Raw genomic sequence first — 27618 nt, 5'->3', positions numbered from 1 at the left:
GCTGTAATAATATGGGAAGTGCTGGGCATAAGTGCTGTTGTCCTTAAACATCTTTCTGTATGTACTCGTTTGAGATATGTGGCTCTTGTGTTTTTAACAGTTAGAATATAATAAGAGCCATGCTGGATCAGACCGAGGGTCCATCTAGTCCACCATTCTGTTCACACAGTGGCCAACTAGCTGTCCACAAGGAACCCACAAGCAGCACCCTCGTGCAACAGCACCCTCCCGCCCATGTTCCCCAGGAACTGGTGTACATAGGCTCACTGCCTCTGGTACTGGAGGTAGCACATAGCCATCAAGACTAATATCCATCGATAGCCTTCTCCGCCATGAATTTATCTAACCCCCTTTTAAAGCCATCCAAATTCATGGCCATCACTATATCCTGTGGTAGCAAATTCCATAGTTTAACTATGCTGTGTGTGAAGAATTACTTCCTTTTATCTATCCTGAATATTCAGCAGTTAGCATGACTGTTAGCATCGTGATGGCCAGCAAAGCCCTGCTGAGAGAATTATGAAAAGGATGAGAGTCCTGTCCATAGGTTCATTCTGTAAGAATAAAACACAACTCTCCCCTCCCTAGATATCAACTGTAAAGTTAAAGACATCCATAATGCTTTTTCACTAAAACCAGTGAGACTAGCCAAGAAGACTATGCACACTGTTCTGTAAGCCAAACTAAATGCAGTGGGATTTACTTATAAGTAAGCATACATTGGCTTCCATTAACTTTGGCTGGATGATGTCCAGCTTTTAAAGAACTATGTGTATATAGGGTGCAATCCTATGCATGTTTAGACAGAAAAAACTCCTACAACTCCCAGCATTCCCCAGACAACATGGCTGGCTGGGGAATGCTGGGAGTTGTAGGCATTTTTTCTGTCTAAACATGCATAGGATTGCACTCTTTCAAGTATTTATATTAACCATTAGTGACAGTGAACCACAGGCAGGTCTGCAAGATTGTTCTAGAGCAAGGGTCCCCAACCCTTTTGAGTCAGTGGGAACATTTGGAATTCAAGTGTCATGGGTGCTCTCACAAAATGGCTGCAATGGGGGCACTATGCCCATTCATAAAATGGGTGCCATGGTGGGCATGGCTGCTCACGCAACACTCATTTCTCACAAGGCAACTGGTGGGACTCAAAGCCTAAGAGCGTGAGCACTAAAATACAAGACCAGTCTTTAGAACCAAATAAAGATGGCGCTGGAGGGCAGCATAGATAGAAAGCTTACTTCCCCATTTCAGTCCTTTGTCAAGTGCCTCAGCCACTTAGCACCTGAAAATACTTATCAGTTGGGACACTGGATAGGGCTAGTTTGGATATTCTCTTAGCAGTTCTATAATTGATACTCCATATCCTGGTAACATACTTCCCAGGTTTCCCTGCTCACTAAAGCATTAGAAGAAGCAGTGCAGTGATCTTATATAGTAATGGAAGGTTATTGAAGGATGCAAGTCCAATCTCTATGAAGCCCATCAAGATGTACCTACCTATCCCCCGCCCATGACAGCACCCCAGATGACGAGCAATTAGTAACTGGTCACATCTCAGACACTCACATAACTACACTTCGTAATCATTTAGCATGCCACATTTTCATTCCCTAATTTAGTTAACACATTTATCAGATTTTTCAAAATTTATTGAGAAGTGATAACTATAAATGAGAACAAGAAAGGTTAAGATGGACAGGTGCTGTCCTAAAAGATTCTTGTGCTGCCCGGACCTTTTCAGTTTTACTCTGAAGTAAACCCCACTGAATTTAATGGGGCTTCCTCTCAAGTAGGACTGGAGCCTTAGTCGCTGGGAAGTTTTTCTGGTGACTGAAAGAACAGAGGTTGGCTGCTAACCCTCCATGCACAGGCCACATGCAGAACTGCTTAGCAAGGTGGCTCTACCCACAAACCTTCAAGCCTATAACCTGAGACTTCAATTCATTCATGACGACAATACCCAGACTGCAAGGCCACCCACCTAAGAATAATCAGAACAGAGCCATACTTACCTGTGTTCTAAGAAACTATTGATGCTAGAAACTATGCATGACAAAAAAAAAGATCAGGGACACTGTTCACAAAAATCACTATCTGAATTGCCAATATAAAAGCAGTGAAACAAAGTAAATTTAGCTGCAGGTTCATTAGGAGCAGCAAGGAAGGCAAGAAGTGGTTTTTTTTTTTTAATACAGAGTAAAAATTTATCACAAGCTACTGGACATCAGAGCAAATTCCAGCAATTCACATTTGAAAGGGTGGGGGGAATACTGAATGCTGTTAAGAATTATGTGGAGCCTGGCAAAGAGTATTGTATGTCAATCTGCACTGAATATTAAAAAGATTAAGACATGAATTGACTGTAATCATACCCCATATTGAGGAGTGCATCTTACATACAAAGGCCTGTTAATCAAGACAGAAGACAAAAACAGTGTGAAGAGATTGTCATGGAGGAAGAAACACTGTAGAAACACTTTCTAAGTCCCATGGACAAACTGTACACTCCAACATAACAAAACAAAATAGACTTTATTCAAATTAAGCATGTTTGTTAGCACCTCAGGATAACCAGGAAAATAGAACAGTCAAAGAGATAACCAGTCCAGCAATCCAATTAACTGAACGTATTTTAGTGCATAATGTTGGTAGAAAAGTACCACAACTGTCACGACGCACACCTTCAAAACACTCTCAGCCAGCTAGAATGCACAGTCTTATTTACAAAGAGAGGAAACCAGAGTGTTACCCAAGGTCTCAACAGATGCATACTGATGAAAGCTGTGTGACCAAACCTGACCCAAGTGCAACACTCCGTAGCAAGTGTGCCTGCAGTTTCCTACCCCACCCCAGAAGCATGATTTGGCACTGAAACCTGCTATGTCTGAGGAAAGAAGTTAGGAATTAAATCGAAAAATAGTATACAGTGGACAATGTTCTAGCAACTTCTAGTCAAATAACTGGATACAGTCTACTATCTTGTTCAAAGAACAGACCAATTCCCCCGGCCACTACAGCAGAGCATCCACAAAATCCAACGATATTCGGATTTGCATTCTGCTGATATATCCCTGATAAACTGCACAGTCAGTTACACCAGTTCTCAGGGATGCAAAGAAATGGACACATCTTATGTCCTGTATATAATAAGGAAGAACAAGGGCCACATGTGATACAAATTTTCTGTATAGTATGTTTTCAAACTTTTTAGCTGAAGCAATTTCCTCATGTTTTCTTCTTCGCTTTTATTGTTGTTGGTATGCACAACACATGTGCTTGTGGTTTGTGTTCAAGATTATATAAAATATATATAAAAAGTACTGTAACCAAATAATAAAAAGAACTGGACAGTTGGCCATTCTCACACTAGCTAATCCCAGCAAGTCACAGCTATTTCTGACTAAACATCCGCCGAACCACTGAAGCCAAACTATTTGGACACAGGTGTGATTTCTAGAGAATGCATAACGGCCTGAGAAACTCAAAATCTCTACCCATTTATGCACGTTTAGACGGAGAAAAGGGCTAAACCTCCCAGCATGCCCCAGCCAACATGGCTGGTTGGGGCACGCTGGGAGTTGTAGCCTGTTTTTTCTATCTAAACATGCGTAGGATTGCACCTTTATTCTATCCATGTTTTAACTTTTCCTCCCTCTTAAAGTAAAAGAAAAGTCCCACCAAGCTCTAAGCTGTGCAGAGCACATGCCGAGGTGGCTTTTTATCTGAAGTGTACCATCAGCCGCACTGAAGCATCTATTTGGTTTTACACAGACGTACACAGAGCCTGAGAAAGGGCATCAATTTCTGACAAATGTGAATCAGACTGTAGCACAGGCTCCTCTTTCATCCCCACCCATCTTTAAGAGGAATAGTATTCATATTCACGAAGATGCATACCAAGCATCAACTCATTAGAATCTGAGGAATGCAAGTATCTCTCACAAACTCACTTGTCAGTCTATGCTTGTGGTGTTAATAGTTTTCCAGGCCCCAAACAGAGATTGCTAGTTGTACTAGCTTACTCAGAAGTAGATAGGATTTGCAGTCACTGGAAATTAACCTCATTCCTCCTATGTTAGCTTGATTGCATCTCAGTAGAAGTGAAAAGGAAATATACCACGCACTATTGGTTTACACCAGAGTAAATCAAGTATTTGCAGAAATGAAACAAGCAGCAATTGCTGAATGCCATGAAACCATCCAACTATGGCATGGCCACAATAATCCTTATCAACTAGGAAGAGAAATTAAGGCAAAACAGCAATTACAACTGCAATGCAAGGATAAAGAATACACACTCCTGTTGCCCTCTTTAACTGTTAAGAAATGACCCCAGAAATAACATACTATGTATCAGTAGGTTTTCTGTGGCGGGGAGGAAGTGGAACAACCCATAATTTTATATTTTTTCTCTTGTCTTTTATAAAGAGGGACAAATGAAATGCACTGATGATCATGGTTTCTAAGGCGTTAATCAACAAGTCATTTACTGCAGAATACTCCTGGTATGATGTCATGTATACCAGTAGGACTTCAGTTAGACTACTCCAGAGTAAATGGTTTACAGCCCACATGTGCTTGTCTAAAAAGTAACTTATTTTTCCTCAAAATTAGCTTAGCACTATATGTCATTTGCTAGTGCCATGAGCTCAGAGTCCTAAACCCACTTAGTGGAAATATCCAGCTTTACTTGAGACACGTCCCCAGTGATGCTAAAAATGGACCAGTTCCCACAGAATCAACACCACTGAGAGTACCACAGCAGCTGCTGTCTGCCACCATGCTTTGAACAGTATGTAATATAAGGAGTTACAGCGTCAGCTGGCAACCAGTAACTGTTTGTCTTTTTAAAAAACTATTGTAACGAAGTCTTGGTGGGTAGTTTTCGCAGCAGTACATGTAAAGGGTCAGCGTGTGAGTCCAGTCAAGCGCGGGCCAGTTGATGCAGGATCCCGGGCGTCCTGACAGGAGAGGACAAGGATGTCAGCCGGGGGTTCGGAACTGGCGCTCCGCCTGTCTCGGTGTAGACCCGACATGTACATTTGCCCTTACAATAAGCTTCCTGCCCACCAAGTCTGGGCCTTCCTTGCTGCCCCTGTACACAACCCATTCCAGGTGGGTCCATTTGCGCCCAGTCCGCTGCCCTGCGTAAGAGACGCACCTCCAAGAGCAGGCACCCAACCGTGGGGGGAGGGGCAGGAGGCGGGCAGGCCTCAGAGGCCGTGGCGCTTGCGGGCCGGCCCCCCCAGGCTGGCGGCATGCAGCAGGCGGTCCTTCTCGCGGATCTCCTCGCGGAGCTGGGCTTCGGCCAGGCGGAGGCGGCGGATGCTGCCCTTCATCTCCTTCATCTTCACCTCCAGCAGGGCGATGATGTCCCGCTGCTCGTTCAGCTTGCGCAGGAGCTCCTCCGACGTGGTGCCCGACGAGAGCGAGTACGAGTGGTCGGGCGGGCTGTCCACCAGGGGCCCGTTGTCCGCCAGGAAAGCCAGCCTGACCGGGGCTCCCACCATGGCGGCCGCGGCCGCGCTCCCCAGCTCCACCTGCACCGTCAGGTCGATGGGCTTGACATCCTCCCCGGGGACGCCGCCGCCGCCGCCCCCTGCCGCCGCCGCCGCCGCCGCCCGGAGCCCCGGCCCAACCTCGGCGGCTCCGCCCTCCTGCTGCAGCGTGAGCAAGACCGCGGCTTGAGCCGCGGCGGCCGCGGCCACCGCCGCCGCGGTGCCCGAGGCGGCGGCGGGGGCGTGGCGGGCGCGCCTGGCCCCGCGGTGGCCTTTGCGCTCGTTGACGCCGCGCAGGGGGAAGATGGTGGGCACGCGCACCAGGTAGGTCTTGCGCCCGCCGGGGAAGTGCTCGGAGCAGACGCGGTGGCCCGTGGTGGGCTGGAAAGTGCTGAAGCAGCCGCTGACGCCGGCCCGGGACACGTTCTTCAGCCAGAGGCGGCGCAGCTCCGCATCCTTCGGGAAGGTGTAGAAGTGGAGCGCCTTGTCCCGGTGAGAGTTGTTGTAGCAGCCTGGCACGCAGCACGTGAACCCGGGCATGGTCTGCGCCGTGTGCCGCCTTTTGCCGCCTCTTTCTCCTCCTCCTGCGCCTTCCCCCGGAGGGCCCGAGGCGGCCGGGACTACAGCTCCCACAAGGCCTCCCGACGCCGAGCCCGACAACCAGGCGGCTCCTTCGCCGTCGCCGTCGCCGTCGCCGCCACGGCACCCTGCCCTCCACAACAGCGCCACAGGAAACGGAACTACCCGCCCCACAAAGCACCGCGGCGCCGCGCCGGCGGCGGAACTACGCTTCCCACCAGGCCCCGCGAGCGCGGCCGCGGAGCGCTGCCTCAGCCTCTTATTACGGACGCGGGCGCGCACTACGCGCCCCACGCCCCATCGCGCCACTTCCCAGAATCCTCCGAGAGTTCCCTAATTATCGTTCCCGTCGTGATTAAACACGGAAAGTCGGAAGTCCTTTAAAATCTAAGGGTGCCCACCTTGTAAATCTGATCGCCCTCTACCTTCCCTGGACGCGGTACCCGGGTCATGTTAATGTTTGTAGGGCTGGGCCTATGACGATGCCTGAAATTTACCTGCTTGAGGGAAGCGCGGGAACTTTGATGAAAAGCGGCCTACCAAGCGTAAAACGGAATGGAAATAAACTGCGCCTCCCAGAACGCACTCGGGGCCGGGCGGCTCTCGTAGACTCGGAGAGCAGTAGGGCTGGAAGGGGCCTAACGCGTCCTCCTCTCAGCTTCTCCTCAGCAGGAGGCGTCTCCGCCCTGCCTTGGAGAGAAAGGGGCATTTCTTCCTCTCGTTGCCCGGGCAACTCATTTGCCTCAGCATCCTCAGCCCCTTCGATACACCCTGCCCCCCCAGGAGCGCTTGGTGGGGGTGGCTGGGAATCCCTTCCAACTGTGGGGCTGCTAGGGCTTGAGTGGGGCTTAAATACATTTAAGTGGGGCTTCAATGAATAAACAAACACGGGGCCCTACGGCCGGAATGTTTGGCCCACATCTGTGTCACAATCATTAGAAATAAATTTATAATTTCTTATTGCTGTTTTTACTGTGTTTTTATTGTTCTTAATGTCAGTGCTATGTGTTTTACTGTTGTGTGCCGCCTTGGGAGGGCCTCTTGACCTGAAAGGCAGCCGAGAAATATTTTGGATCGGTTAAGGACCAGGCTTCCATCGTGCGTTGTGGAGCGGTGATGTGCTTGAACGAGAGAGACAAGCCGTCACATAAATGATTCAGAGCATGCAAGTCTATGTAAATTTTAAAGATACCCTTTAGTTTCCCCCCCAGAGTGTAGCAGCAAAACATAACCTAATGTCTTGTGGCACCTTAAAGACTAAAACATTTATTCTGGCATATGTTTTTTGGACTGTAGGGCTATAGTCCATGAAAGCGTATGCCAGAATATATTAGAGTGCAATTCTATACGTCTTTAGACAGAAAGGTAAAAAAGGTAAAGGTGTCCCCAACCAGTCGCGTCCGACTCTAGGGTGCGGTGCTCATCCCCGTTTCTAAGCTGAAGAGCCAGCGCCATCCGAAGACGCTTCCGTGGTCATGTGGCCGGCATGACTGAACACCAAGGTGCACGGAACGCTGTTACCTTTCCCGCCCAGGCGGTACCTATTTATCTACTTGCAATTTCTTGCTTTCGAACTGCTAGGTTGGCAGAAGCTGGGACTGAAGACGGGAGCTCACTCCGTCATGCAGCACTCAGGTCTCGAACTGCTGACCTGCCGACCTTCCAGTCTGCAGTTCAGCACCTTAACCACTAAGCCACCACGGACCTTAGACAGAAAAAAGACCTACAACTCACAGCATGCCCCATCCAGCTATGTTGTAAGTGTGTAAACAATAAAGGATCAGGATGAACACACTTGCATGGGAATAAGCCCACTGGAAATAGTAGGACGTGTGAGTAAACATGGACAGAGCTGGCGGTGTAAGAGATTTGCAGACTGCTGTGCATGTTCTCTCGGAAGTAGATCCCACTGAGTTTTATGAGGCTTACTTCCAAGTCAAGTGTAGATAGTGCACCTAGGATTGCAGCTGTAAAATCAATTGCTTTGTTGTGGAACGAAGATGGCTATAAGATATGCAATATTGTATATGTGTACCTTTCAAAGGAATGACATCAGGAATACACTAACCTTTTTGATGAGTCATGAGAGCAGAGCTTTCCCAACAGAAATAACATTTTTCTTTAGCAATTTGTCTCTACCAGTTTCAGTAAGGTTTGGTAAACAGCTGTGGTTACACTACATAGTATATGCTCCACAGACAACTGAGTTAGTTGACCTAACAAGCCCCTGGATGGACTTTACCTGTTTTTCTGATCATATGTCCATTCTTGATTCAGACCTCTCTCATGTTTCTTAATTTCACCAGATGTTCTTGGTCTTGCTACTATTCTTTTATCTTTAGATTCCTGTTTATTTTTTGGTACTCTCTGGAAGCAGCTTCCGTTGTCAAGTATTCGCTGCTAAGGATTCTTTTCAAGCTTTCTCATTCTCTGAATCACTCTGTCACTATCTACAACTGTCATGGAATTCTGCAGATTTTCCCTAATTCCAAATGACTCAGTCACTCTCCCCACCCCCACCCCCACTGTGAACTATTTTAATATTTCTATATTTATAAGCCTTAAACCATTATGCGCTGTAATAGTTCCATTGCCTTACATGGAAGTACTGTAGTTGACTTTGACGGGACTTGTATTGGTGCTGGGCTTTGCGGATCAGGCCCTTAATAAATGATGTGAATCCTATTTATTTATTTGAAGTATTTTTATGCTGTTCCATAGCCAAAAAGGCTGCCAGAATGGCTTATATATAATCAAATTGATTATGTAATCTAAAAATACACAACCCACAAGGAAAAAAGAATGGAGAGGGAAGAGGGGGGAAATAAGTTCTTTTGGCAGGGCTGGTGGAATGGCTCTGTTCTCCCTTAGCTTTGCCTGCTGAAATGGTGGCTGGTAGTGAGAGTTGAGGGAGAAGAAGCTTCCAGACTCTAGGGGTGCTTCCAGACAGAGAGCTCCTAGCACCAATCAAAATGCATTATGCAGCTGTTCCATCTTTTGTTCCTTAATGGATTCTTTTATGGAAAAACAACAAAAGAAGTGGTGAAAAAACACAGGGGGGTTACAAGTTAAAGACAACATCATCTGGACCCCCCATACAAATCTGTGAATGAGGCAGAATGAGGCACCTTAAATCAATGGGACTAGTAGACAGTTATATGTGCCAGAAATTGTTTGACACTAATGACGACTGTTTGACAGCGCTGCTATCCTTTTTATGAGGTATAAAAGAAGTTGTCACAACTTTTAAAATACACCGTCACTTTCACCTCCAAATTATATAAAAGCAGGCCTTGGAATCCTGCTGTAAACCTTCCCCCACCCCAAATGAGAAAGTGTCCCTTGCTACTGGGAAGAGATCAAACCAGTCCATCCTCCAGGAAATAAAGCCAGACTGCTCACTTGAGGGAATATTAAAGGCAAAACTGAAGTACTTTGGCCACATCATGAGAAGACAGGAGACCCTGGAGAAGATGCTGATGCTAGGGAAAGTGGAAGGCAAAAGGAAGAGGGGCCGACCAAGGGCAAGGTGGAGGGATGATATTCTGGAGGTGACGGACTCGACCTTGGGGGAGCTGGGGGTGGCGACGGCCGACAGGAAGCTCTGGCGTGGGCTGGTCCGTGAAGTCACAAAGAGTCGGAAGCGCCTGAACGAATAAACAAAAATAGATACATCCACTACCAGGTTTTTTAAAGGGTGTGTCAAAGGATGGCCAGATACAAACAAGGGCAGGGTTCCTGCACCATTTAAGAGTTGTTTAGAAGAGGGAATTTAAACAGGCTGACAAGTTATGCCAGCTGAAATTCCCTTTTCCGCACAACTATTACGGGGGCAACCCTATGCATGCTTAGATAGAAAGACGTCCACAACTCCCAGCATTCCCCAGCCAGCGCTGCTGCTAGCTGGGGAATGCCGGGAGTTGCTTTTATTTCTGTCTAATCGTGCATAGGATCGCGCCTGAACGGTGCAGGCGGAGGCTTGTGCCCTCTTCTGCATCCGGCCACCGTGCCGCCCGTCGCGGGCGCGGAAACCCTGGGCGGGACCCGCTCCCCCGACCCGTCGGCGCGGCCCCGCCGGCCAGCGGCACGGAGCGGCGCCTTCCGCCAATCCGCGCGTGGGAGGAAACGGCCGAAGCCGGGAGTTCTCGCGAGAGCCGCCGAGCTGCCGCGACCGCGGCTTGAATCTCTGAGCGGGAGAGGGAGAGCCGCGCCCGGGGCTGGCTCGCGGGCAAGGAGGAGGCAGAGCGATGGCCGCGCGCAGGAGCTTGCGGAAGGAGCAGGAGGCGTCGCGGGGACTGAGGCGGTCTTCGCGGCTGGAGACCAAGAAGGTGCGGGGGCGCGCAGGCGGGCCAGCCGGGGCCTCCCCCAGACAGCGGGGGCTTTGGGTGGTTGCTGAAGCAAACGGGGGGGGGGCCTTGCCGCAGCTCGGTTACTCAGAAGCTAAGCCCCCCGCCCCCCATTAAGCCCCCCGCCCCCCATTAAGCCCCCCGCCCCAAAAGCAGGTGGTGCAGCAGGGTGGGGGCAACCCAGACTTAACCCATGGTTTATTTCCAGATTCGGGTGTCACCCCCACGACTCAGGAAGAGGGCGTTCCGCTAGGAAGGCTGGCTCGTTCTTACCATACAAAATTAGGTCATAGATCATAGAATCATAGGGCTGGAGGGGGCCCACAAGACCATCGAGTCCAACCCCCTGCTCAGTGCAGGAAGCCTGATTCCCAGGTGGTTCCCCATCCACGTACGAACCAGGGCTGACCCTGCTTAGCTTCATTAAAGCTGCAGAATTGGTCTCCTAGCTCTGTTGTCTTACATCTGTTATCGTGTTCGGGGGGAGCGATCCTACCGGGATAGGCGGCCGCCTCCGAAACCCGGAGGTGACCACCTATCCAATGCAGGGCAGGAGAAACACGGAGGGGATTGTCTCCTCTGCGCTTCAGCTGCCCTGCCTTTGCGGCTAGACAGCCGGTTTCTGCTATCTAGCTGCAGGAAGGCGGAGCAGGGGAAGCAGCGGCCAGACGACATGTAGTACCAGCATTTACGACTTCCCTGCCCCAGAATGCCCCCAGGATCGCCCTGTTTTTGCCTCTCCACACTCCTCATCCGAGCACTGGGCCTTTCCTCGCTGCGTACGAGGCAATGTGGGAATAGGGAAGGTCGGTTCTCAGCTGCTGACTAGCAGCCATAGGATTGCGCCCTAAATCTCTGCATTGCTGTTAGGTTTTATTCCGGTTTTTTACTTCATTTTATACTGTAGCTTTATACTTTTAATTTTTTATCATGTATTTTATATTGTGTTTTGTGGTTTGAATTGTTGTGAGCTGCCCAGAGAGCTTCGCCTCTTAGGCAGTATAGAAATGAAATAAATAAATCATCCCTTGGATTAGAAAGTCAGGGCATGCTCACTCTGGATCGCATATCCATGGGAGCAAAGCGAACTAGGAGTCTGTTTCAGACCAGAAATCCCACTGTCTGTTTTGGCAGTTGCTGTTTTTAATAGAAAATGTAGCTACGTTATCTGGCATTGGTCTGGCAGGAAAAGCAACCGATGGTATAAATCCATTATACCTCTTGTTAACATACACCATAGTGAAATGTGTTACCTTGCTACAGTAATATGGGTTGGTTAGGCCCTTGGAACTTGAAATCATTGTTAAACCAATTTAAGTCTGCGGTGTAGTCCTTAGAATTCTTGTGTAACATTCTAGGACTGTGCAATACCTGATTCAGTGTCTGGATTCAGTGTTTGTTTTCTTCCCAGGGCATACCCTTCAGTTATCAAAGACATATGGCCTATCAAAAACCATCCATCTCTACAGTTACGGATTTCACAACGCCTCGGACTCTATTCAAGAAGGTCCTCCACACCCGTAAGTAAGGGACAGTCTCTAGGGAGACATCTCTGGTGGTTGTGGGTAGAGGAAAGGCATGGAGTCTTTGATGAAACTGAGAAGGATATGTGTTACATTGGGAGTGCAGAAGCTCAAGCCCAGGGGCAAAATCTGACCCTCATGGAGTTCCAATCTGTCCCTCTGGAATTCTCCAAATGGCCTTGCCCCTTTCCATCAACCACCTATTGTTTGCTAGTTTCCTGGGGTTGCCCAAGTTTTCCCCCATTCTGAAAGCTTGGATTTCCTCTCCTAAGGCTTAGTTGCTGGCAGTAAGAGCTTTAAGCTACAAAATGCTGGTATTTTTGGCCCCATCCCTTTTGTCTTCTGCCCTGCCCACCACTGGAATGCAGCCCCCAAGAGCTCCTCCAAAATGGAATTTGGCCCTCACGCTGAAAGAGATCCTGTACCCCTGGTTTACATCATATGCACAAGATTGCACCGTTGTTCTTGAAGAGCTACTTACAATAAGATAAGAGGCATCTGAAGAAAACTTAAAAGATCTGGTCCTCTTCCCTGTATACAAAACAAATAAAAATTGGGAAAACAGAGATGGCTGGCCAACAATTACTGTTATATTGGAATCTTATTCTAGCCATACAGGGTGATTTTTCCCCTATTTTTCTTCCTTTTTCCTCCTCACAGATGGATATAGCCTTCTGTCTATGCAGATGGGTAGGACAAGATGTGCGGATGGGCTCTGCAGTACCTCTTCAACAAATAGGCATTTAGGGCACAATGCTACGTGGATTGTTGGCAGCCTCTGAACTCGGAGACTGCTGACTATCCAATGCAGGGTGGGAGGACAGCAGAGGCTGTCTGGGGGAGATAACATTGCTCCCTTGGTAGGAGACTACCTACGAAATGTACTGTCAGTTGGATGGCTTCTGGATATTTATGGTGTTGAGGGTTTTTTTTTTGTTTAAAATGCGCTTGTTGTATTTCAGTGATGTGGGGTGGAAAATTTTCTAGTGCTTAATTTTTCTATGGAAAAATTTCAATTTCGTAAGTTCATTAGTAACAGTGAATGGATACCAACTGCAAATATGATTTTAGGCAAGCTTGGGAGTTTCAAAGTTGTAGGTGAGTAGCTGTCAGCATATCATGCACAGTTCGTCGGGTTGCAAAATTGTATTATGGAGCAATCCTATGGTATCTAGCCGATGTGCTCCGAGAATCCAGTGCCCTGCCAGCAAGAGCCTGGCAGAGTGGGACGTGCCACAAAGATGTTTGTTTGCCTCTTGTTCCTCTTTACAAACATTTAGAGCTAGGTGGGCCTCTGAACCCATCTAGCTTGCTTACTTGGCAGTGGGCAGGGATGGAAACTGAGAGGCTTGTGGATCCAGTAGATCAATTCCCTCTTCTCCTCCCCACACACTGACACACCTTCTTTCTACCCTTCTTGTCCAAGGTTGCAACCATGACTCTGGAAGAGGAATTGCTGTGGCACTTTCCTTAGGGGATGGGGGAATCCCCTCTCAGATTCTCCCCCAGCCCAGGCCATAGCGCCGCTCTCTATGGCCTTGGGGGGAACTGCCATATCCTACCCCTGAGACATAGGATATGGCAGTTATTTTAGTAATTTGATTTATATCTTGCTCTATTCCATGGTCTCAGAGCAGCTTACACCAGTTTATCTAAGAATTAATAACTCACAAAGAAATAAAATGGTTTGAGGAATAAGAGAGGCCACATAAAATAGGGGTGGGTTTTCTAGAACGTTTTAAACTAGAAAACTTTCTGGGGAAAATTCCTATGCATCAGAATTGTGTTTTGGTGCCGTAATATTGTAATCTAACTTAGCATGTTTGTTTTATTTGTGTTTAGTAAATAACAATGCTTTAAAAATTTGTGCCATGTTATTTTTTTGTCTCGATACACCACAAGTATTTTGGGCAAGGTACAGCGGGCATGGCCTTTGTTTTTGAGCACAGTGCAGTTGAACTTTGATCGTTCTAGCGCGGTGATTTAGGGCGCAATCCTATTGAATGTGCCCTTACTGCTTGGAAGCTCCCAAATTTTCTTATACCATTCTGGGCTGAAGCCAGAAGGGCAGGATGAGTGGCAGAGGTGATCTCCACTTCCTCATCCTCTGTCCTGATTTTCACTAGACAGGGTTTTGAGCCCATCTAGTGATAGCACTTTGAAGGGAAGAGAAAGGAGGTTAGAGGAGACTCAGGATAACTCATATCCTGGCCTCTCCTGTCTCCTTCCCTCCCCACTCACCAGAACACCATCTTTCCCCCACTCCGAGGTCGATTTTATAACCTTGGAGAGGCAGCCAGTGTAATTCTCTCTGCTCTGGCTACAAGGGGATAAGGGAGGTCGGATCTCCAGCTCCCCCTTCCGAGTTCAGAGGGCTGTCTCAGACCTCAGATGGGTTTTCCAAGCCATCCTGTGGTCCCTGGGGTGCTCACCCAGGGACCAAAGGATTGCTCTCTTAGGCATTATTCTTTGCTTTAGAAATGCAGAAAGGAATATCTGTCCACCTCAATGTCTTGCTGGAATCTTAATTTGTTTCAAGGTCCTATAGAAATAAAATGTGTCACACATTCTGTTGACAGAGCCAATAGTTTCCCCTCTTGTTCCTGAAAAACCTGATTCCCCCAAACCGGTGGAGACAGTCTTCCAATTCCCTCCAGCGGATGTTCCCTGCAGGTAAGTGGCTTCTTCATGTTTCTGTTAAAATGTGATTAAGCAGTCCTAAGGCTATTTACTTGGAGTAAATGCTTTTGTAATCAATGAGATTACTGCCACACTTCATAAAGGAAATAGTGGAGAACTTAGTTTCCTTTCTGGATGGGTATGAGGAATTTAAAAACCCTCCTCAAACCCTGAACTCACCTTATCTAACAGAATTATTTCTTCATTGTAACTTGTAGTCTTCACATATTTGTATGAATTGTAACTTCACATATTTGCTGAAATATGCTTAAGCAATGAGTTCTTTTATATTCCTGACAAATTATTATGGAGACAGTGCAGTCATCTTTGAAAGTATATTATGTCTGAAAGTGTATTATATAGTAATATAAAACGCAGTAGTGATGGAGATCTTGCTCAGGCTGTTCTTTGCAGTACGGTTGTATTGTATTCCCTGATATTACTTCATGGAACTTAAAATGTAGAAGCCTTTTACCAGTTTGAGGGAAGGCTACTTTATTGGTCCCAGTATGTGTTGAGGTGGTGGAGGATGAACAAAGCTGACTAGCTGTTGTATTGATACTGTATGCAGGGGAAAGGGGTTGGCTTGCTTTGTTGTTATGGGATCCAATCTATCAGTTATCCATAATAATGGAAGCTTTACGGGGAAATGGAAAAAGTAGCAGGCCATCCTAACAGAAGCTTAATGACAACCCCACTGTCTTCTGCTTCGGAATACTTTCATAGGAGAAGTGGGCAGTATGTGGTGCTTAGTTTCTGGAAGTTGAGCAGGTCAAAGAGATAACACTACAGTGGCTTCAGAAACAAAATCACTGAGCTTTGCTTTGGGAAAAAGCAATAGCTCAAGAACTGAATGCTTGTAAATTAATTGTAACTGTTGGCTGGGGAAGATGTTGGTGGGTGATGATGGGGGTTGTAATCCAACATATCTGGAGGGCACCAACACTGATGGTGCTGTATAAATCATATTCATAATGGTTAAAAGCAATAGATTTCCTTTGCAGTTTTGTATGCTCTTGTAAGTAGTAGAGGATCCTTCATTAGCAATGAAACATGCAAAGCTTGTCCCAGCAAGATCACACAAACAGAACACAGAAATGTAAATCTGATGATGCTCATCAGTACTGATGAGGATTTGAACATGCTGCTGATACCATAGCTGGCATCATGGTATTTCATAAGGGTGTAATTTAGGACAGATACCCTATGAAGCATGTATGTGCATACAGTGACAAATATGCTGCTGCTTCTGGGCAATACCAGCTGCTCATTTCAGTTCCACTGGACTAAGATGGCATTTTTCTTCTGCTTCCTGACCTAAGGAGCAGGCAGTATCCCTGTAGCTATGGCTCAGTATTTAAGTCACTGATAGAAGATTGAGCTGGTATGTGTGGTGTAGCACAAATTCTATGCAATGTACCCAAAATTGTTTGGTCCTCCTTTTGCTCTTCAAGCACAATGGGCTGGTTCACACAATCAAACAGTCCTCCACAGCTTATTTAAATCACAGTGGACCCTGGTGCGTGTTGGTAGCCTTTTTGAATATTCAGCACTCAGCCGCACTTGTAGTGTTATGCGAACTTGGGGACTGTGGGTTGCGGGGGTTAAACAACCCATGGTCTGTTGTTGGGTTATGCGACGGTTGTTTAACCCTCACGTATCCCACAGTTGCTGGGTTGGCATGAGTGGCTGGGCGTTGAATATGCAAATCCCACTGGGCATGCGCTGCAGCCCATCATGGCTTAAACAACCCTGAGTGGGCTGTTTTGATTGTCTGAACTAGGTCTATGAAGGTGAGTTCTTACTTCAGTAGGGCTGCTAGGGAAATGTTGACATATATCCTTGAAGGTGTCATTCCACTATTGCCATACACTGAAGACCTGTCTTGTCATCTTTTAGCAACCTAGAAATCAGTTTGCCTGACTCTGCTCCCAAAGATAAGTCTCGGATTGGACTGCTCAAAACTAGGTCAAAAAAGGTCCGTCTTTCTGAGTTTGAGAGAGGTCTGAATAAGCAACTTGACTCAAGTGCAGGTGAGTGAGAGTTTTGAAGGCTAAGCTGCACCAGAAAGTTTGATGTTTTTATGAATTGTACTACACCAAGATAATCAGGCAAAGGAAACTGTTCAGTGAGTTGTGTGCTTCCTCATCCTGTGAGATAGGTTACAATTTTTAAGAAAAGCAAGTAAGGGAGTCCTATCCTGGACCACAACTCTGGCCAAACTCACTGTTTAAGCTATTAACATATAGGATTAGACCAAGATAAGCCTAACTTATCTGAGAAAGATTAATTTGTTAGAACTTTATAAGCTACATTAGTGAAAATTATTTAACAATTTGGAAGTAACCATGAAGGAAGGGGCAGAGCTACAACTGCTTCTCTGTGTAACAGGAGTCAACCCTGGCTCTTGGTTTGCCTAGTCAAGGCAGATGGGAGCAGCAGAAGCACCTCTTCCTCCATGCTGTGACAGAAAGAGCGCCAGAGTCTTGAGCAATGAGTGCTCCTCTGTGTGGTTACTTGAGAATTGTTGGAAACAATAAGTGGAGATGTTAATTGTTTGTCGATGTCTTTGCCTGGTAATGCTTCCAGAGAAACAGGACATGTGTAGCCTTGACATATGCTGCTATGAAAAGATTTGATATCACCTATGCATATAATTCAGATCAACATTGTAGATAATTCCTATATTTAATATTTCTGTAATGCCCAGAGAATGGTCAGACAGTGCACAACACAGTTTTCCTGCTGAAACTACAGCAGGGCTAGCCCTGGGAACCATATACAAATGACTATGAGTTCCTCTGAAGAAGAGCAGTATTAGTGAAATAAATAAATCCTTTGATGCATGGTAATAAATAAAACAAATGAGGTTTCTCTCTTGCCTCAGAGTGTGGTATAAGTGGGCTTCCAGTGGTACAGCATGCCTTATTTGTTCATTACGGGTTTTGCAAGATGTTAAACTTGCACACTTCATTGCCATAGTCATTTAATATGTGCCTTGACCTCCTTTTCAGCACAGTCATTGCTGGACAACACATCACTGACAAAGTAAGTTATGACCCAGAAACCTCTTTTCTCTGTGATCATGGTAAAACAACCGATTAGTCCTCTACTGCACAGCATAAATCAGGGCTGTAGAACCTCAGTCCGGCCCTCTGGGGTTCCCCAGAAGGCCAAACCCCCTTCCCCTGATCCCACCTTCTTTCCCCCAGTCACCAATTGTTTGGTGGTGTCCTGGCTTTTGTGCAGTTTTTTCCCCCGTTCTAAAAGGTTGAAATGCCTCTCCTCAGGCTTAGTTGCTGGCAGTGAGAGCTTTAAGCTACAATATGCTGGTATTTTTGGTCCCACCCCTTTTGCTTTTGGCCCCGCCCAGCGTTGGAATACAGCCCCCAAGAGCTTCTCTGAAATTGAATTCGGCTCTTGGGCTGAAAGAGGTTCCCCACCCATGACATAAATCAAAAGTCAGTATCCCAGTATGTTGTGAACAGAGATGAAACAGCAATTACACATCGTGACACAAGCTTTGGAAACGTTTGGTTGCACTATGTGCCACTGCATTCAGTATGGCAAACTTCCTAGCCGGAATTTGAAGATCAGGAATGAGCACCAGAGAGCCTTGGGTTTGCACACTTCCACCCTTCCCCTTGCAAGTGAGGGGATGAGCTTAGAAATGGATCTTCTTATTTCCTCCTCTTGTCCATGTGGAGGGAAGGGGAGAAAGGAGTGCACAAACCCAAGGCTCTGGTACTTGCGCGTGATCCTCTAAGCCAGTGGTGCAGAACCTGTGGCCCTTGAGATGTTGATGTACTGAAACTCCCATTGTCCCTCAACATTGGCTAGGCTGGCTAGGACTGATGGGAGATGCAGTCCAAACAACATCTGCAGGGACATATCTCCCATCAGCCCTAGCCAGCATAGCCAGTGGGAGTTGCAGTCCAACAACATCTGGAGGGCCACACATTCCCCATGACTGTTCTAAACTCTGGTTTGTAGGATCATCTGAATGTGGCCTACATGTGACTATCCAGGCGGCTTAAAATTTCCTGTTTCAATGCTACCAAATCAGCATCATTCCACATAATTCATGTCAGTAAAAGCTATCCAGCACCTTCCTCTTCCCTACCCTGATTTTAGAGGCTTCAGATCTGCCTGCCGCCTGGTCAAGACAGGAAAAATCTTCCTGCTTCAGCAGCATTTGACACATGGTAGATACTATCAGTTTACATCCATGTTTTTTCATTTGATAGCCACAAGCATCCAGGAGTTAATGTTTGTGTTTAAAAATGGCATGGCTCTCTCAATCCACAAGTAGCTTTTGCTTGTAGTGAATTCATGGCTGGCTTACCAGGTTTCCCCTCATTCAGTGCCCAATGTATCTGAAAAAGCCAGTAAAACTGTCAGAAAGGACTTCCATGGTGCATTTTCTCAGAATGTAGCTTGTTCTTGTGCTGTTTGGTTTTAATTTATTTTTGGGGTTGAGTGTGCGACACTACTTGTGTGCACAATTAGTTCAGTTATTTGCATGTATGGGAGGGGACATCCATCAGCTGCTTTCCAGGTTTGTTTGGCCACCCAGATGGTAGACACTTCTGTTCTCCAGGCTTGGTTTGAGCATGGCTAAGACAGCTGAGCTCCAGTGGTTCAGGAACTGGTGACTCCATTGAGATTCAGTGGGAAAGACTAGAGTCCAGGAGTAAGGTGGATGCTAGTGCCAGCTGGCAATTCTGTGCACGGCTTATTTATTAACATACAAAAATGGCCACTATAAGATGCTTGTATCCAGTGCAAGATGAAAAAGAGCTGATCTATGTGGTCTGTTCTTATGTTCTCAGGTCTCTTCAGATCTCTTTTACAACCCCAGCACCATTGCACTCTGCTGGGAAAAAAGGCTTAATTCGTAGGCCAAAGAATTACAGAGCTGTTAATGTGAAGGATTTTGAAGGAGGCATTGAACAAAACCTACTGCAAATAAAAGACTGTGAGTTTGCTTTGCTTCCCTCCTGGCCTGGGGTGTCTTATCTATTTGAGTAGCACCCTGTGAGTAAAGGGGACACAGGGTTAGAATAGCTTCTGAGGGCAGGAACAAAGGTAGGAAAGTTCTTACTGTGGTGCATGGAATGGTGCAGGTACATGGGACTGAAGTCAGGTTGGCTTCTCCACTCAAAACTGTCATCTCCTCTTTTTGAAATGTTTCTAACAGCACAAAGCTACCTTGTGGACTTGCAAGCAGGAACCCTGTTGTCAAATGACACAGAGATACACTCTGCTGACACAGAGCTTTTTGCCCACCCTTTGTCCGGTGAGCAGAATGGAGTGGGGCTTTCTGGTGGCCGTTCTCAGCTTGCCTCGGCTAGGCAATCTTCAGCCAGCAGGAGTGTGCTGCCCTCTAATCAGACAGCCTGGCAGGATGCTATGTCTGACATGGATGTTGAAGGAGTGACCGAGAGTGACCCAAAACAGATCTTGACACCAGACGCTGAGTGTGCTGATGGGCTGGAAGCTTCACCGGAGGAAGAGGCTGATTGTCCAACAGAAGAGCAGAAAGAGAGTATGCAGGATGCTGGGGGAAGACTGATACAAAGTCGCCTGAAGGCGATGCTAACGCCAGGCACAGAACGTGCTGATGGATTGGAAGCTGTTCCCCAGGAAAGGACTGTTACTCCCAGGAGAACTGAGAGAGAAAGCCTGCATGGAAACAGTCATATGGAGCAGTTCTTAAGCCCTGAAGAGCATCTGACCACCGGTAAGTAACTTGCAGTGGAACTGAGGAAAGTGTATCCTTGAATCCTTCCATGTTTAGCAGTTGGTTTAGTATTTCCCTTGTCTTGTTTCATCCAATACATTCACTTTCTCACCATAAAAAAAGACAAGATGTGGCTCTTGGAGCACATCTGGGGCAAGTTTAGCTAATAGGGAAATTCTTTCCCTTGCATAGAGAAGATGACATTTAGGACTCTGTATGCCATCATCTTGGGATGCTTTCTTATGCTTGTAGATTGCACTGTCTGAACATCTGTAACTCCTGTCCAACTTAACTCTGCCAATCTAGACATGGACCCAGTGAGATCATCCACGCCAGCTGATGCCAAGCTCCTAGATATGGACCCAGCAAAATCATCCACACCAGCTGATGCCAAACTCCCAGCAGCACAGCTAGGCCGCCTGTCTGCTTCACTGTGTAAGAAATCTGCCAGACGGTCAGTGAAGGAAATGGTAGCGCACATAATCAAGGAGCTGGACAGCAGTGTGGTTCCAGCTGTTATGGGCCAGGGCCTATCAGAGGCTAACCTGGAGGAGGAACTTTTCCCCTATGAGAGGGGTAAGTTCATGCAGCTGGCAGTGGGAATCCTTATTGGGAGGGGGCACATTGCCAACATTACACAGATAACCTTTGCAGGGACTTCCACTTTATGTGAAGAACATCTGAAGTCCTCCACCAGTGGAGACATCTCTTGTACTGCTGTGATGTTTCTGGAAAAATTGTCTTGAACTAGGTCCTGCCTCTGCCCCTTGGCTATCCCACATAGAATTGATACAAACATGGTACTGGAACTGAATGAGAAGCAAGGTTAGGCCATATTAAGCAGCGTCTGTATAGCTTATTGATTAACTAAAGAGGCTTTAATTGGGGACATATGAATAGGGATGTCTGAGTTGCAAGGATGGAGGAAGCCTGACTGGATCTATAGGTCTGGGATTCTCCACTCCTGGTTCAAGCTGGGGCAATCACAGGGCTGTGTGTATTTACTACATTTGTAGTACTGCTTTATAATTAGTACATCTTATGCATTTCATCTGTTCATTTGTAGATTATAAGGCTGCAGAGAACATCATGTGTGAGCCATGTCTGGTGTAATCTCAGCAGCCTAAATGGGACTGAGCAATGCCAAGAGGCTGCAGCTTCAGTGCCCTGGCTATACCTTCCCCACTGTTTTTTCTGATGGAGATGAAGTTCAGATATGACTTTTTTTTTTAAAATGCTCTGTCCAACTCTCACTGTCTCAGGCCAAGCCTGTAGCTATGGAAGTCTGGGAAATGTGGACTGTTTGGGAATAACGTGAATGTAGCAGAAGACCCAGACAGGCACTCAAGAGGCGGCATTTGACTGTGTTTCTAAAAGGCACTGAATTAAGGTGTGTGTTTATTTGCCACTGGCCTGTAGCTCCTGACATCCCCCAAAGGACTGGAGCACGAACTCCAAGCAGCTGTGTAAGTCGGAAGGATCCTGAGCAGTTGGAGAGCCCACCCGCAAAGGAAGTAGTAGATGGAGCAACTCAACAAGCTGGTAATGGAGGTAAAACAAGAGAAATGTTGGATGAAGAAACTGAGCACGATGTGGTGTCAGAAGCTGACATGGATCCTGAGGCTGAGGAGATGTCAGAGGCTGAAACGGACCCTGAAAATACTGGTGGGTAGACTCGCTGGGGACTGGAAAGTCAGATTGCGAATTCCCGTGGTAGCACAGACAAGTAGAATTAAAGCCTGGCCCTTGGTGGAGCCCATTCCTTTAGGTGTTCAGAACAGAAAGGGAATATTTTTGCCCTTTGGGGGGTGCCATGGTGGGGCTTGTCAGACAGTGCAGCCTTCTTCCAGAGCGTTACTTGTTTTTGAATTACTTTGGCTGTTGGGCGGTACAGAAATGTGATAAGTACCATCTGTGCTCCAAGCTGCTATGTGGGCTTCTCAGCTAGATTTCTTTCCAGTCCTGAGAAATCAGTTGCTGATTCAAAATCCAGTCCTTCCAGCTCTTGCCGTGGGTGATTGGATTCGCTATGCCAAGAGAGCTCCAAGCAACTTTTCCTGTGACTCGTCCACCCCCCATCAGCCCACACTTAATTCTTCTTGGGGTTGGCACACACAGGTCTTAACGTTTCTTTCTCCAATCAGAGCCAACTGGGAAGACACCAGCATTCGTGCGTGTTAGAGCCTTCCGGTGTTCACCAGTGCTGTCCACCCCACGTGCCCTGAAAGTCTCTGCCTCCGGGTACGTACGTGCTTGCTGAGGGATAGAACACCAGCCCTCACCAGCTGCATGTGCTGAGGCCACTGCTGTTGCCCGAAATGCTCTGCTTTGCCCCCTACTGCCTGTAGCTGCCATACACTTGCGGGGCTGGCTTTCACAAGCAGTGCAACTCCTTTAGCCTCTTCTCAGCTTCCCAGCACAAGAGGTCCCAGAGTTCAATGTCCTGCCTGGAAGTCATTCTCTCAGGCCCGGGAGTCCTTGCTCCACTTTCCAGGTGCCTGGTGCCTGGCTAGTTGCAGTTACTCAGTGATGGACAGGTACTCTCCTCGTGCTTAATGTGGCTTCAGATTATTTTGTAACTGCTCCAGTTTGGTATCCTTCCTGTCACAATAAACCTGATATTGCAACTGCTGTTAAAATGGGTCTAGGAATGCAGAGCTGTCAAGTACTTGTTCGACCGGCTAAGCCATAGGGATGACAGGAACTCTAGACCACAGGTGGGCAACCTGAGGGCCATGTGCAGCCCACCACAGGTGCCCCCCATTTCCTTCCCATGCTGAGGTGGCACAGTTGTGCTGAGGAAGAGGGCATCCAGGCTTGACTCACCCTGCAGACCCTTTTCCCCAGCTCAGTTGCGATTCTGTCAAACAGTTTTTTCCTAGCAAGAGCCCAATTGAGCTGGGGAAGGGGGCACGTGGGGAGAGTCATTCCCACATGCCCTCTTCCCCAGTACAATTGATCTCGATGCAGGCAGGATCACCGGGGGCGTGAGGTTTTAGCCTCTCCACAAAGATCCTATGCAGCCAGGATTACTGGGGTGATGTGTGGAGAGAGGCTTTAGCCTCCCTCTCCCCCCGCATTCCTATTTTGTCTGTGTGGCCAGCCCCTGACCCACTGCACAGCACTGCATGTGGCCCGCGTAGCCTAAGATGTTGCCCACCCTTTCTCTAGACCATCCCAAACTTTCTTGCCAGGCTTTTCTGTCTGAGCAGAACTGTTTGAAAACCTCCATGAACTGCTTGGGTTACTGACAGTCCAAATAAATCAACGTTTTCTAAAAATGATACATAGGATGTGCGGAAGTGCTTTAGAGAGCCGCGTTCCACACGATTTCTTCTCTATGTGAGTATACCTACTGAGGAGCTATCACATTGTTATTGACATGGTATCTGAGGTACTTACTGCTTCCAATATCAGAAAAATTAATGTGATGTTTCTCCAAGAAAGTGAATCTTTCTTCAACCTGGAGGTTATGAGTGTTATGGGAAGCATCTGCCTTTCTTGTAGAGCATGTTACTTACATACACTTTTCTTATTGTCTTCGAGGTCCCCTTCAAAGCAGCCTTCAATGAAACGGGTTCCAAGGCCAGCTGAGAGGGTGCGCAGAGAGAAACGTGATCCAGCGCTTCCCAGTAACTTGATAAAAAAGATATTCAGCCATTACGTGGGGATGCCAGTGGCCAAGGATGCTTTCAAGGCTGTGGAGAGATGGTGAGTCAAGCCAACAGCCTTGATACAAATTAATGGGGTGGGGGGCAGTTGCCAGCTGAACAGTTTTTGACCAAGAAAACCAAAGTTCTGATACGCAGTGTGAAGGATATTGTGTTGTCAGTTTCCATCGTCACCACTCAGTTCTGATTTCTAAGCACTCGATAAAACATGTGTTTCTGGAGCTGGGTCGTCTTGGTTTTCTTGGAGCTTTGCAGCACAGCCCATCTTGGAGTGAGGGATGGCTGCAGCCTGCCCAACTGACTTTGTGCCTCACCTTTCCAGTGTAAACGTGTACTTCAAGCATCTGAGTGACGACTTGGAGGCCTATACAAATCATGCTAAACGAAAGATAACAGAGCCAGCTGATCTGGAGCTCCTCATGAGGCGGTAAGGGATATTCCACGCATTGTTTCAAGGGTGCTACATTGAACACTATGGATGTTCTAGAGCAACTAGTCAGCTTTTTTTTTTTTTTTAAAGCAATCAGCTGAACTGCATGGGGTTTGTAAGGGGAGCGACAAAATAGGATTCCCATTTTGAGCAATATGCAGCTCAACAAAACCCTTCCTCATTTGTTTAGCTGTCATCCCAGTAGGAAGGAGCAAAATGGGAGTGAATGGGCTGTGTGAGCCACTGACCAGTTCATTCACAGTATGCCAGAATTCTCTGGAATCCCACCTTATAGCTCTGTGTGAATGTTGTCAGTGGATGGAGTAAGAGTGTAGATGACTTTTCTTTCTTTCTTTTTTTTTTTACTAATGTCTGTTGGTGAACATGTGAGATTTAGGGCTGTTGCTGCTGCCTGGTCCTGGAGGACCTTTAAAACAAACTCGGTGCACTGTACTAACAGACATGGGTTCATGCTGTCCTACTTCATGCCGCCATTTCTTTTGGACCAATATGGCAATAGATGTCTATGCTGACTTGTCTTGCCATTAAAAAAAAATCCAGCTGGCCTCTCAGTTGTCTGAACCTGCAGTCACAATTCCCAATGGCAAGGGACGGAATGACGGATTTTGCTGAGAGCAGCTTTCCTGCTGCCTAACAAGCGTTCCTGGTAAACTGGAGATGCTTTGGGCTAGTAGACATAATGAGCATTAGTTGTAAATGAACCAATATGAACTGAACTCATGCATGCTCTTTTTGCTTTCCATATCCCTCATCTCCTCTTTTATCCAGGCAAGGGCTGATAACAGACAAGATGCCCTTAAATGTATTGATAGAGCGTCACTTGCCTCTGGAGTACAGAAAACTGCTAATTCCTGTTGCCACTAGTGGAAACAGAGTGGTTCCTCGCCAGTCACGATGAGATGTTTGCAAAGCACCCTTGTGTTGGAAGCAGACTGTCCTCAGTTTGGGGAAAGGAACACAGGTTCAGAAACATCTAAGAGGCTCTAAACTACAATATACATGGTCCTGTCAGCAAGTCCTCGGTACTTAACTGGAGGGACTATGGAAATATCTCAGTATTGTGAATATTTTCTTTATTTGCTAAGCTCCTTAATTCAGTTTCTCTGCTACAGAAGCTGCTTTGTTGTTATACTGTAGTTGTAAATTATGTTTTGTAAGTACAAGTTTTGTCTTTAATTTGAAGCACAGTTGAATAAAACACACAGTTCTTGTTCTCTCTCCTTGTTCCATCCTCCAGCAAGCAAAAGCAGAGAGGCTTAAGTGTTTGTTCTCTGGCTTCATGGCATTTATTGTTGTACCACTCAAGGCTAATTGATGAGTAACTGAGCTAGAACAACTAGCAATCAAATGCTACCTTGCTGATATTAGCATCGGTCAAATTCTCTGACACAAATTCTTGACAAAAGTTGTAGTGCAAGATGTTCATTAAAAATGGCCGTGGGCAAAAATCTTGGACTTGGGGGTGGAGAAATAGCCCAAGGGGCAGTTATCAGGGCAAAGGTGTAAGAGTTCAATGTCTCTTAACAGTACCATTGATTGCCCACATGTAATGCAGTTCACCCCTTTATTACTAGCCTGGAATCCAACTAGTGCACCTTCCCTGAGGAACCATCCTTGCTTTTCCAAACCAAGTCTATGTTTAGCAGAAGCATACTTAATTGCCAGAAAAAAACTGAACAGTTTTATTTATAACTTGCAGAAGTCCTAGCAAGGGCCTAGCCAGGGCCCCAAGTGTTTTAAATTACTATGCTAGCTTAATTCATCTCCTAGTTTTTCTGCCTGTCAGTTTGCTCTGTTATGAGGTTTGTTTCTGTTGTATTCTGTATGAATAAGTTTTGTCTTGAACATTGTCCTGGAATTCGTTTCAATGAGCACCCATTCCGAAATTAAAAAAACAAATAAAGTTAAATGTAAATCTTCTAAAACTATATAGCTCTAAGGCTTCAACACCCAGGTGGGTAAGCTACCAATTTACTAGGGCTTCTCCATGGGGTCCAATACTAGTGTTCATAGTGCTATGGAGAAAGGAACTGCTGTCAGTTTGTGTGAACAGCCTTTAGCCCTTCTGTGACACTTGCCTGTTCTTCTAAACAGTTTACATTACCTGAAGCTAATCAGTCTGATGTGCTGCGTTTGCAAAAATGATCTGGTCCAAAATGGAAACCAAGTTACCAATTTTTTTTACCAAATTGGTAAATTGGGTTACCAAAAAGCCCCATTGTTTTTAGGAAGTCTAATGGTAGACACTTGTTTTTATGCTACACAGTTTTTAAGTTCTTCTGGATGCAGAAATGGAACTGTGATCACTGCTTCAGCAAGAGTTTCCAAAAGGCTTTACAGCTCACTCATAACAGAGCTCTTGTAAGACAGTTTTGGTCCAGATCGCTTCTCAGTAAAGAAAAAAAATTACTCCAGTAACTCTCAGAAGGGGAAAGGACGAGGAGAATGTGGGTCAATTTAGGTATTGGTAGGGACCTCTATTTCTTCTACCGTGAGGGGCGGGGGCAGATACTTTAGATCTGAAAATGTTCCTTGTCGTCTGATATCTCCAGCCAGAAGCCTTTGCATCAGTGTATCTATCGGTATGGAGACAGCAGGATCCAGTTGCTCTTTTGGAACTTGGAAGGCATAACAGATGTAAGAATCCAGGGTTTGTTCAGTCAAACTATGGTCAACTATGCAGAATGCTGCCCTCAGGTCGTCCGGCCTCACTTCCCTATGTGTAAAAAGGGCAAAGCAGTCAGTGAGAGGCTAATTTGTAAGGAAATCCTCTGTTGGACTGTACTAAGAATCCACAAGTGCCATGTCGTCTTAGATCAGTTGTATTCTTTCAATTTGTCCCGACCACTTTTCAGTATGTCTACTCATCCAAGCCTCATCCATCAGTGAGCGGCTGTTAAAAAATACTGCAAGATAGAGCATTTATTTATTGCAGACTAGTAAACGGATCCAGCTTCACACAAGTGGGAATAGTCCTTTGTCTGATGCAGCAAAGCCCTCAAGCAAACATACACAGCTGTCAGAGTTGGATACACTGTGCCTGCCCCATCTGCGAATGCCATCCCTGCTGGTACCTCTAGGCCTGGCATCCCTGTTGCCCCACAGCAGGCTGGAGGGGGCAAGCA

General features: G+C 46.6%; 3 protein-coding genes across 6 annotated transcripts in view; 1 reads left to right on the top strand and 2 right to left on the bottom strand.

The window, feature by feature from the left end:
* Positions 1-2197: 2197 nt before the first annotated feature.
* Positions 2198-7033, bottom strand: THAP11 (THAP domain containing 11). The gene has a single exon (XM_084813213.1). It carries the CDS (start codon positions 6039-6041, stop codon positions 5217-5219), a length of 825 nt encoding a protein of 274 aa, XP_084669339.1. The 5' UTR covers positions 6042-7033; the 3' UTR covers positions 2198-5216.
* A 3254-nt stretch (positions 7034-10287) lies between these two features.
* On the top strand, positions 10288-25706 carry CENPT (centromere protein T). 4 transcript variants are annotated; one of them, XM_084813212.1, is made up of 13 exons: positions 10288-10408; positions 11838-11946; positions 14529-14622; positions 16528-16661; positions 17643-17676; positions 19461-19606; positions 19829-20371; positions 20678-20806; positions 21791-21922; positions 22516-22612; positions 23918-24082; positions 24365-24469; positions 25262-25706. In XM_084813212.1, exons 1-13 carry the CDS (start codon positions 10328-10330, stop codon positions 25389-25391), a joined length of 1899 nt encoding a protein of 632 aa, XP_084669338.1. In that variant the 5' UTR covers positions 10288-10327; the 3' UTR covers positions 25392-25706. The 4 variants fall into 4 exon arrangements, with proteins under 4 accessions (XP_084669338.1, XP_084669337.1, XP_084669336.1 ...); XM_084813211.1 differs by having other exon boundaries at positions 21791-22036; XM_084813210.1 differs by having other exon boundaries at positions 20678-20947.
* The window catches only part of TSNAXIP1 (translin associated factor X interacting protein 1), a 30425-nt gene continuing 28460 nt past the window's right edge, over positions 25654-27618 (bottom strand). The window contains exon 17 of the mRNA XM_084812885.1: positions 25654-27209. Within this exon, the coding sequence (XP_084669011.1) occupies positions 26951-27209 (259 nt within the window). The 3' untranslated portion in view covers positions 25654-26950. The remainder of the gene's footprint in view (positions 27210-27618) is intronic.

The sequence above is a fragment of the Heloderma suspectum genome, chromosome 8 (assembly GCF_057233095.1).
Source record: "Heloderma suspectum isolate Gila_16-S chromosome 8, 16-S_ref, whole genome shotgun sequence".
NCBI classification, from domain to species: domain Eukaryota; kingdom Metazoa; phylum Chordata; class Lepidosauria; order Squamata; family Helodermatidae; genus Heloderma; species Heloderma suspectum.
This window is presented reverse-complemented; position numbering and strand designations above follow the sequence as displayed.

Excerpts from the sequence above, each read along its gene's own strand:
- THAP11 (XM_084813213.1), bottom strand. The coding sequence starts at position 6,041 with ATGCCCGGGTTCACGTGCTGCGTGCCAGGCTGCTACAACAACTCTCAC.
- CENPT (XM_084813209.1), top strand. The coding sequence starts at position 10,328 with ATGGCCGCGCGCAGGAGCTTGCGGAAGGAGCAGGAGGCGTCGCGGGGA. Across the intron at positions 11,947-14,528 it reads CAAGAAGGTCCTCCACACCC|AGCCAATAGTTTCCCCTCTT; the intron begins GTAAGTAAGGGA and ends TTCTGTTGACAG. Across the intron at positions 22,037-22,515 it reads AACGGACCCTGAAAATACTG|AGCCAACTGGGAAGACACCA; the intron begins GTGGGTAGACTC and ends TTCTCCAATCAG.